This window comes from Haliotis rubra, unplaced genomic scaffold (genome assembly GCF_003918875.1).
Source record: "Haliotis rubra isolate DU_JTF1 unplaced genomic scaffold, ASM391887v1 Scf542, whole genome shotgun sequence".
Classification (NCBI taxonomy): domain Eukaryota; kingdom Metazoa; phylum Mollusca; class Gastropoda; order Lepetellida; family Haliotidae; genus Haliotis; species Haliotis rubra.
In genome coordinates this window covers 324,225-336,190 of record NW_025767238.1, presented here as the reverse complement: position 1 = coordinate 336,190, position 11,966 = coordinate 324,225, and the positions used below count along the sequence as shown (strand labels likewise).

General features: G+C 39.4%; 1 protein-coding gene across 1 annotated transcript; it reads right to left on the bottom strand.

Annotated features, from left to right (window-relative positions):
- Positions 1-1,012: 1,012 nt before the first annotated feature.
- LOC124253503 (N-alpha-acetyltransferase 50-like) lies at positions 1,013-10,245 on the bottom strand. Its single transcript, XM_046687300.1, is given in 6 exon segments — positions 1,013-1,373; positions 4,470-4,536; positions 6,396-6,419; positions 6,422-6,514; positions 9,049-9,185; positions 10,144-10,245. Coding segments are annotated over 6 exon segments (534 nt in total). The 5' UTR covers positions 10,152-10,245; the 3' UTR covers positions 1,013-1,168.
- Positions 10,246-11,966: the final 1,721 nt, after the last annotated feature.

Below are 11,966 nucleotides of genomic sequence, written 5' to 3'. Positions count from 1 at the left end.
TTCTTTGTCATCATGGTAACAAGTTGAAATATCTGATGCCTCATCAAAGAAATCTGAACCATTATTCATATTCCATCTTCAAATTATGCTTAACCCCAACTGTTGTTAAACTACAGTCAGCCACACACACAAACAGCAAATTCTCCAAGTCGTATCTCAGCTTACACCTTTCAGCTTCCACACAGAGTTACTCCCCTTACAAAGGGAGATAATGATGCCATAAACTCCAGACAAGAAGACCATGGCCACCTTTGTGTTGTCTGTCCTACCATGCGTGGAAGTTGGTATTACAAGTATCACTTGTCTCTATCTTTTCATTCAAAGTACTTACATCAGAAAAAAAGAGTGAAATATTGTGAGTAAGAACAGATTTCTCAAAACATATTTTGAAAATATTTACCACAAAGAAATGAAATCTATAAGATAGAGATTAGCTCACTAAAAAAAAAATGAATTCAACCAAAAATTAATTATTCAAACTTATGATAGTGACTGTGTTATGACAAGAGTTGAAAGATGATAGTCAACCCAATTCCTCCAGTACCCAAGACCCTGTGCTCCCCTCCACAGAGTAATCTGAGCGCTACAGTTAACTTAACATGGACACAATCGTGACAAAGTTGTACCATATTTCAGCTACATTATCAAGTGAAAGCTTTTTGAGGGATTAAAGCCACTTTGGTTAAAAACACAAATTCAACCAAGAAACAACAGATCCCTCGATCATTACATTTCTGATGCATTAAACCATGTCGAAAAGCAACATTTCACATGGAATCATTGGTAACCGACAAATTTGCCATCATGATCAACTTTAACACCAATCAACGACTGTACCTTTGTAGATCACACAATGGAACGTTTCATTTAGTATTCGTCTATAAGGAACCCACTGGACATCAATTGGGACTTAAAAACAATGATTTATGTAAATTGAAAGCTTCAGTTTCAGTTCTGACTGAAGAACAATAAAAGCACCCGTCTTGTCCCAATGTCAGATGAATATCCCACATTTTGGAACTTCGTAACAAAGGACTACAAGACCAACAGCTTTGTTCTGTTGAAGAACTAGTAAGTTTAAAGCACTTCAAATCTATATTCTCACATTCAAAAAATGTCTTTGTAACATCAGGAATTCAAGTGTCGTCATGATCCATGGTGAATATATTCAGGACTCCATCATATCTGTGTTATTGGACGTCGTCTCCTCACTAGCTGGCTGATTGTTGTTGTTCGTTACACGAAAGGACTTCTGTAACACATAGGCGTCCGCTGGCTCTATTCGCTTGTAATAGTTTTGTTTTTCTTCCACAATTTCAAACCCAAACTTTTAGTAGAATCTAATCGCACCATCGTTGTTTATTTGTACATGTCTGAAAACATACAAGATACGAATAAGTGAATAAGTGAGTGAGTAAGGGAGTTGGGTTTAATCAAAGTGACTATTTCGATAGGGCTGTGTATTGGCAAATAATTGTATTGCAATATAGAGCTTAGGCCAGACCAATTTTATTTCTTGTTTTACGGATCTGCCGGTCATATTTTTTCAAGAAAATTGAAAAAATATTTCCCCACTCAAAAAATAAAATCCTAATGTTTTATTGGTCAAAACTGTAAATTTACAAGAAAAGTTTTTTGGGGGATTGTGTTTTGTCCCATATACACTTCATAAATTGCCAAATGTAAAATACTTTTAGTATTTATTTATTTTTATTTTTCCCTCCTGCCTTTAGGTTTTCTGAGGACAAAAATCCGTAAAACAAGAAATAAAATTGGTCTGGCTCTGGATTTATGTCATCCAGGCTTAGGTGTTGAAACAGTAGAGAGCATACACTCTTCCAAAACAGCATGGTCGTTTTGATTTGCCAGATACTATTCACTGTGTCAGATAGGCCTACTAATCACCACCAATACCCCGCTGATCGGGCATTAATCCGGATTAGCAGACCTTGTCTCATGTCAAGACACGTGGGACACTCGCGCTTCACTTCATCCGCGGAAGATGAAACCTTCGTGCGGATAAGTGCGGTTGGTTTGTAAAATTTACTGTCCGGGAAAGGAAACCGCATATCCGTTATAGACAGTCACTTTAATAACGTAAGAGATTGGTTTTATATGATAATTGACCGGCAATCGAGGTTTCCGGATATTTGGGGTCTGGGGTCTCACTGTATTGTGATTCGGGTACCCGTACTCTGATACGTATTGCAATATATCAGTGTTTGAAGGTGAGGTGAGGGAGGTTTATTGTACATGCAGAGCCTATTTTCTACATACTATAGTCCTAAAAACAAATGTTATGGTTGTGTTAAACACACATTTCGAATTTAGATTTGATTTTAGGGACTGAATTTTCTTTTATATAAAATTTGTTGCATCAAAAGTATGCTGTTTTATCAATTAATTGTAATGGAAAACATAAGTGCGAATGGAAGTGTAAAATTTAACTTAAGCAAAACAGATAATCACAAAATTTCATATATATTTATTATCCAATTCAGTTCTGAGGTCAGGTGAGGTGAGGTGAAATTGGGTTTTACGTCGTGCTTGAGAATATTTCGCTCATATGACGATGTGCATGCATGTGTATGTGTGGCTGCTTGTACTAGCCCAGACATAAGCTGGTTTTATAGTGCTAGCCCACCGAGATACCATACCGCAGTGAAGCATGCATACCCCACTCAGACACATTATACTGACTCCGAGCCGACCAGTCCTTGTTGTACCCATTAATGCCGAGCGCCAGGCAGGGACCAACAAGTACCATATTTTAACGTCTTTTGGTACAACGCGGTCGGGGATCGAATCCGCGACCTTCCGCTCTCTGGGCGGACGCTCTAACCACTACACCAAGGAGACAAAACCATTGCAATACATATTGTTTGAAAGGTGAACTGGTTGGTGTACTGGTAGTACTGTGAGGTCCTACTATTCAATGAGAGAAACAACTTGAGAGATGCACACCTTAGATGTTTACTGATTTGGTGAAACCTACAAGCATGGTGCGGTAAAATTTTAAAATGTAATTTGTCAAACAAGGATTTGAACCCATGATCATAGGTTCTGACATACTTAAGAGTACTGGCACAGCTAAGTGCAGTCCTCAGACAACTGGGCAAGCCATGAGTGAGTGAGTGAGTTTAGTTTTACGTCGCTGTTAGCAATATTCCAGGAATATCATGGCTGGGGACACCAGAAATTGGCTTCACACATTGTACCCACGTGGGGAATCGAACCCTGGCCTCGAGTTTTTACTCAAATTTGAGAAAATGTAATTCCCAGAATGAACTGAAATCAACATTAAACTAAAACATAGTAGACAATTTGAGTTTTGTGGATAGATTACTAACATTATTTGGGCTTTTGTATTTTCAAAATGTAATTGAGTTAAAAATTCAGCTGTTTCAAATTTTCAAACTCAGTTTGAAATTTGAGTAAAAACTAAGTTTGTTTTGAGAAATCGGGGCCTGGTGTTTGGCATGACGAGCAAACGCTGTAACCACTAGGCTACCCAACTGCCCCAGGCCAGCCTTGAAGGTTCAATTGAATACATAATGGGTGAAATGATGACCAACAAGCCCTTGGCATTTTCTTGCCATGTTTGTTCATTTGTTGATTAAGTTAATGTCCCACTCCTCAATATTACAGTTATATGACAACAGTCTGTACAATGTTGAGTCTGGACCAGACATTCCAGTGACTGTTGTTGTGGCCAACAAAATTGTCAAGTGAGACATTATTGAAACAAATACACTATCCAGGTAACGCAGCAAAGATGCCAACCTTAATTTAGCACAGTTAGTATTTTGGCAAAAAAACTGATGCAAGAATTATTATTTTTTGTCCAAAATTAGTATTAACTTTTACAAAGAATTTTCATATTGAATAAAAAATATATATATATAGTCTAAGACCTTGTTATTATCGTTGTACTCACCTAAATCAGTAGCAAGTATCCACATATAGCTTGATACTGAATAAAATGTGGTTGAAATTTATTGTGTATGGTATGTATGCTATTTGATAATTTAATTTAATGCATTATTTTAAAAAAATTGTATATTTTAGTGCTATCGTAGTCACGTATTCTGTGTTGTTTTTTCGTAATGAATACCATAAAATCGTATGGGTTGGCATCTCTGTGACACTGTTAAAACTCACAATTGTGCACTCGACCACGCTTCAACAGATGGGCTGTTAAAATAAGCTGAGTAAGTGTTGACCAATCTCAATTCATTCTGATGAATAAAAATAGGTTTAAACCAACAGATGGATTAAAGAGCATTAGAAAACATCCATTATTTTCTCACAAACTCTGCATTTACATAAACAAGGACAACATGGTTCCCACTGTAGCTAGGTATGGCTCCTATCACTTTTGTGTACACTGCACACACAGCAAGCAACCACCATACCCAGTATAAGAATGTAGTGGTGAGAAAAAAAAACACCCTCCTCGGAATACTTACAGAAATACATTGTCAAAGTTTGCATCTTTGTCACATATCCTGAGAACATGCTGCAGCATGACCGTCCCTGAAACACATTACGACATCTCCTGTATATAGATGGCCTCAAATAATGGAGAAGAAGGAGTTGGGTTTACCACCACTTGGAGTGAGTGAGCGAGTTTAGTTTTAAGCCGCACTCAGCAATATTCCAGCTATATAGCAGCGGTCTGTAAATAATGGAATCTGGACCAGACAATCCAGTGATCAACAGCATGCGCAAACGATCTGCGCAATTGGGAACCGATGACATGTGTCAACCAACTCAGCAAGTCTGACCACCCGATCTTATTAGTCGCCTCTTACGACAAGCATGGGTTACTGAAGATCAATATTCTAACCCGGACCTTCACGGGTCTAACACAACTTGGAACAGTGTTCAAGTTATATCATTGCTTGTAAGCTTAAAATGGAGGGATGTTCAAAATGATACATATCTCAGACATTTACCACTTTGGTGAAAGCCACCAACATAGGTATGGTGCTGACAACCTAGAGTGAGTGAGTTCGGTTTTATGCCGCTTCTAGCAATATTCCAGCAATATCACGGCCGGGGACACCAGAAATGGGCTTCACACATGGTATCCATGTGGGACGAGCGAACACTTTAACCACTAGGCTACCCCACCACCCCCTGACAACCTAGACACTAAGCAATATTCCAGCTATATGGCGGTGGGTTGTAAATCCAGTCTTGACCAAACCATCCAGTGATCAACAGCATGAGCATTGATCTAAGCAATTGGGATACAATGACATGTGTCAACCAAGTCAGCAAGCCTGACCATGCGATCTCGTTAGTGGTCTCTTACGACAAGCATGGGTTGCTGAACATCAATTCTAGCCCAGATCATCATGTATACCAGAATTCAAACCCACAATCATTGGTGTGTGTGTGTGTGTGTGTGTGTTCATGTGTGTGTGTGTGTGTGTGTGTAATTGAATGATTTGTGCACACTTCTAGAAGGATTAGAAGCCGGGGGATGATCTGATGTCCTTGACATATTTGAACATAATGTTGTTCATTTTTAATTTCAAATTAGTAACTGATTCTTGATGATGTTTGCTAGTTGTTTAACATGACACTCATTAATATTCCAGCTGAAAAACAGCAGCCTGTAAATAATCGAGACTAGACAGACAATGTTGATTCATATCCCGAATAATGATCAGCCTCTTTGGGGTACAAGAACATTCTGTGATCAACTTGTACTAATCTCCCATGATCCCATAGCCCACTACTATGTCTCAGTTTAGCTTAGATCACCACTCTGGCACAGAATACCGACTCCAAGGCGACCAGTCCTGGTTTTATCCCCTTCTGCCAGGCAAGGCAGGGTAACAATAAGTATCATCTTTTAGTGAGTGAGTGAGTTGGGTTTGTAAAACCTACGTTATTAAGCACAAACAGTGATACTTAAGTTGAAAACTTTTAATAAAACTTAAAACAAAAATATACATCCAGCCATAATATCGTGCTACAGATCAACTCAAAGTATTGTTATGTGAACCTATATAGCTATAAACCTCACAATGAAATGTATGAACCTCAAGTGACAGAAGTAACAGACAAAGCCGGAGTGATTATTTTTAGTTTCGTATCATATTTTTAGTTTTCGCATCACTGTGCTTATAACTACTGTTTCATGCCACTATTAGAATATTCCAGCAATATCAAGGGGACACCAGAAATGGGATTCACACATTGTACCCATGTGGGGAATTGAACATGTGACAAGCAAACACTTTAACCACCGGGCTGCCGCCCCACCATCTTTAAGCATCTGTATTAGACAGTCTGGGATCAAAACACCGACCTCTGTTCTCCAGGCAGACACTCCATCCACTTGGCCAAGGAGTCGATGTTCCCGAGAAGGAAAGACTTACCTATGCCCAGTCTCCTGTAAGCGCCAGACAGCCCAGGGTCATTATGTAAAGTCTTCGCTGGTTCTCGGACGTGTCGATCCGACAACACACTGCTCCTATAACTATGTCATTGTAATAGGCTGGAACAAAGAAAAATGCACTTTATGACTTACGCCAACTATAGGATACATGGCAGGGTTTAACCTTAATGCAGAAGAGTTCGTGCATGCAGTATGTACAAACGTAAAAAAAGGTCACAGAAAACATATACTGTAAATCACCAAAATTTGCGTCACAATGTTTTTGCGAGTACCGACCAACAGACGTTTTGATATTTTTCTCAAAACTAGATTGCAACTGATAGTTCTACCTACTGTAAATCCAATTACATATTAAAGGTGGCCGCTAATCTTGAACTGAGCTCAGTAGAGTACAGTCAGGCCGCGGTAATCCGGTCCTCGTTAATCCGAATACACCGACTTCCGAACGCTACTCACTGGGCACCAAATCATCTCCCTATATATTGTATATAATTGACACCTCGTTAGTCCGATGATTCAGTTTCCGCCTCCGAACGCTGGTCAGTCAGAACGGATTGGACGAAGTTGTAAACAGCTGCGTTAATCCGAACGATTGAAGTTAACCGCGCTGCTGACTGGTCCACCAAAAGTGACACGTTGTTTGTTTAGCGACTTAGCGACTCATCCCTTTGATCCCTTTATCATAAGTGATAGGGAAATTTCGATGACCACGCTGTTTTGGGAAAGACTTCAATAAAGAAATATATGCTCGGTACCGTTTCAACACGAATTAAAATGATAAACTATTATAAACCCAAATTATTTTACCCAAAACTTTCGTCTAAATCTAAAAGTTTTCGTTTACGAGGACGGTATCCATTGCCGTAATATGATTGGCTGCCTTAGGTCACATGTCTGATTTTGACCAATCACGACCCTTATAGCAGACTGTAGCGGAAAAAGCGTCATCAGAAACCAATTTTTATCCAATAAAATCGCTTCTTACAACTGTTAAAATACTCTCGGCAAGGGTTCAGTGATGTTGTTGATGTTCAGAGCTTTCGAACGATACCCGACATCAAACGATTCGCCTCCCATGTTATTCATACGATGCTTCGGAAACTGAGGTATTTTCCGTTGTTATGTCATGTTACCGAGCGGAAGGCCACAGATATCAGGAAATAGGCGACCATACATATTATTTAAGAAATCTCTTTATAATAATTTTCTGATGACGTAAAAATGAAAATATAAAAGAAAAAGGCACGGGCACGTTATGACATGTCACGAATGGAAAAAAAATCGCCATAGTTTTTGCTTCTTTAGTGGTTTATCTGGACGTTATAAATGTAAGCTTGCATTTTCATTCCAAAATAATTTTAGGATTAGATGTTTTAAATGGTGTATGGGATGTAGTAGCAATAACGTTTTACAAGCTTATAATTTCCTTCATAAACATAGGCAATTTCCTTCACAAACATAGGCTTCATCTATGACCTCAGAGTCTCGATAGTAAGGAAAGATATCAAGGGGAAGTAACTCGGTGCATATACTGTGGTTTCAGCAGTACGAACATTTCACTATCCGAACATTTTTTTTAAAAAACCAAAGTGTTCGTATTAACGAGGTCTGACTGTACTTCCGTGTGTATGCAGTCAGTGATGTTTTCCTAAAAACAACACATGTTGCACAGGCCAGACAAGCTTAAAACAGAGCAAAGGGATTACATTAATTGGAAAGCCTCCATTAAATTGTTGACAATGACATCACCAAAGCTGTTGATCTCCGTATAAGTGTGATGAAACCTATCCACACCCATTGGATGGTGTCGGCCTATCAAACTTTCTTTAAAGAAACAGAATGTGTGTTGAGTGGTTGGCGCCTGTGTGGACTGTCAGACGTACTGATTGAGTAACTTTTGTTCGAGTATCCCTTGTTTGACGTGTGTACTAGTAATGCTAGTCTTCCCCCAAGTGGTTGTCATTGCTTAATTGATGTATTGTCTCGATATGTTGCTGATTATACGAACTGGTGAATAATAAATTGGGTCATAATATTTTAGCGAGCTCAAGTCATCCGCAATTTTGGCAAAAATATCATGTTCGCAAAAAAATTGTGATTTACAGTATATTGTGTCCCATGGCATGCACAATATTCTTTTTATCAGATTCTTGACAGAAGTATATGGTTTGTGTGACTGAAATAATTACTTAATCATAGGTTATGTACCTTCAACCATTTCATTATGTTATAGGCATATTTCCTGCAAGCACCCTTGGAATCCACAACTGGGTTGGTTGATTTTTTGTTCTAACCCCCTATTTTCATGGGTTGATAACCGGGAGTCTCGACCCCAGCTTTTGTAGGGCAAGGTAAAACACTGCTTAGTATGCTGGTTATAAAAAAAATATATATTTAGACCATAAAATAACTTCAAATACTAGAATGTGATAGGAAAAGTAGAGATTTAAAATCATAATAACCGACACTATCAAAATTACTGACCTCACGACTGAATTTCTGTAGAAGATATTTTTAGACAAAGGCTTTACAAACATTTTCCAAAGGTATGCATTTAGATTTCAAATTAAAAAATGAAAGGTGTGCCCATTTTCTAACATTATTGAGACATGTGAGAGCATTAACACTATTACCAAGTTTTGCAAGTTCCCCCACTTCTAGGACATCCTTGTAGAACTTGTCATTGTAGGTGACGGGAAACACTACTTGGTTCAATCGTTTGAGCTGCTTGATGTTGTGTGGGGTTATGTCCCCTAGTTCAATGCGACCTCTGCAACAAATAGACACATATGTTAGTATCAACTATGTCAACACTTTTATCTAGTTGTAAAACGTTTCCAACTTCAAAAAAAGTTGGTATATTTTTATTGCCTGTCAATAGAGATCATAAAAATTGAGGATTGTTAACTACATGTTGGATTTTCACTAACCAGAGATGCAAATTTAAGCAAAGAGTTAAAAAATGTCCAGGTGCATGCTTTCTGTGTACGAGAAAGTGATATATTCCTGTACATAGGCAGCATCTTCAAACGTATTGCAATGTAGCCTGGTTTAGAGTGAGCGAGTATGGTTTAACACCCCTTTTAATAATATCATGGCAGGGGACACCAGAAATGTCCCATGTAGGGAATCGAACATAGACCACAGAAACGGCTTGACAAGGGAACGCTTCTTTACCACTGGGCTACCCCAACACTCCTAGCCAGGTTGACAACAACCTTCCACCCTCCCACCAGTCAACAACTAAAACGAATCACTGAAATTAGACTTAAAACGAATTTCACTGGGTAATTGACTGAATCCTAAAAAAGAAGTTCCATTTTCTCCTGCTGTTTGTGTATGACTTCAGGGTCAGTGCTAACAAACTCGGGACGTTTTCCTGGTTTGGATTTCGGGGTCGTACCCGTCCGAGCTCCACCTGTTCGTAACCGTTTCGAAATTTGACCTTCCATAGAAACAATGTAAATACGTGAACTGCCCTACATGGTGTAAATGATGTCAGTATTATCATGCTTTTTAATCGACATCAATACGATGGCGCATATCAATATGATACCCTCAACATGCCTCTTCCCAGTTCAACATGACTGATCAAGTCTAGATTTTCCGACATCACGTCATTAAATATTGGGAAAGGATGCCATTTGCTGAATGAAGGGTTAGAAAAACTGCCTTTCTGAACAAATAATATGCTTTACTGTATCCATTTCAAGATTTTAAAATACAACTTTGTCATGCTTGGACAGGAGGCCAGATTTCTTTAAAGTGAACGCCAATTCTCGTGCTCCTTCCCGCCGCACTACCGGAACTTCAGATAATCGACAACTCGCATGCGCTTCCGGAAATACTACATGTATGACAACAATATATTTATGAAAATCGCTGACAAACACTCAGTAGCAACAAAGTTTTGGGTGTGTTGTCATTTTGGGGCGTATTTTACACGTTACTCATTTGAAAAGTTTGATTTGAAAAAAGTCATTTAAAACGAGAAAAAAAGAGAAAATATCCATTGAACAAGGATTTTCAAATTGGCCAATTTCAGCAATACTCCAAATGTACCTGCTAATTTGTCAACTGATATGGAAGTACAACTCAACGTGTAGATTGTGTGCTTAATATATTTAGAAAAACCAACACACTGGTTCTGACAGACCGGACCAAGTATCATCATTGGCTTTCTCTGGGATTCGAACCTGGACCGTCGGACCTCGGTTAACCCTGACAGTCAAATGAGCCTTGTCAACTCGAACTCCACCAACCACTGAAAGTTAGTAATGTCTTCAGCTTGGCCATGTTGGCTAAGTTTGACTCGGGGATTTTGCTGTCGTTCGAATCCCAACCCAATCATGGGAAATGTTTAGGCGTACATACGAGTTTAAAATAGAGAAATTGTTGCACTTCTGCACGAGAGTATGTTTGTTTTCGGGGGTGGAGGTAGGAGGTTGGTGGGGGTTGGGGTTGCATGTGTGTGCGTGGCTGTATGTACGTGCGTGTGTGTGTGGCTGTGTCGCTGCTGCTGTATTAGACCGTGTAGGCATGTTTATTCTAGTCCGGACCTTATAACTGGCCCATAGATCTTCACCCGCATTTATCCCGGGTGGCCAACTACACTACGTCCGAGCTGACGAGGTTTTATTCCTCGAATGCCGACCAGTGAAGATCCGGGTAAGAATTGGCCTTCAGTAACCAATGCTTGTCGCAAGAGGCGACTAACGGGACCGGGTGGTCAGGCTCGCTGACTTGGTCATCATGGGTTGTAGTCAAAAGGGCCGAAGGACAAAAGGGCCGAAAAAAAGTCAAAAGGGCCGAAATGAAAAGTAAAAAAGGCCGAAAAATAAAAATTTGACTTTCACCGGCCCTTTTGACTTTTTGTCACGGCCCATTTGACTTGGCACTTCTCGGCCCTTTTGTCCTTCGGCCCATTTGACTAGATCCCATCATAACCTAGTTGCGTAGATCGATGCTCATTCTGTTGATCACTGGATTGTCTGGTCCAGACTGGATTATTTACAGACCGCCGCCATATAGCTGGAATATTGTTGAGTTAAACAACCAGCGTTCGCTCGTCACGCCGAAGACCCAGTTTCTACATGGGATATAATGTGTGAAACCCACTTCTGGTGTTCCCGACATGATATTGCTGGAATATTGCTAAAACCATACTCACTCACTCACTCGAATTCTTGCGGACTGTTATCTTATCTTCGCAGCAGAATGAAAGTTAAGGGAGCAACTCAGTTTCGGGAGAAAAGTTAGGAGATAAAGCACCGTGATTATATTAGTCCGGACTAATGCCCTTGTGTTAGTATCATAGTTCCAACCAACTGAGTCACATGACACAGTTTCACATGACACCTGTGTTCTCCATTTAATCCCATTTATTTAACAACAAAAAAATTTCATGCGTCGCGATTTGTGTCCATTAAATTCAGATCTACAAACGCTGAACTCGATTATATAGGCCTAAAATCCAATCTGTCCTAAATTTGAGTCTAACTACATCAACGTAAACCTATTATGTCTCCATATTTAGTAAGTGTCATGGTAA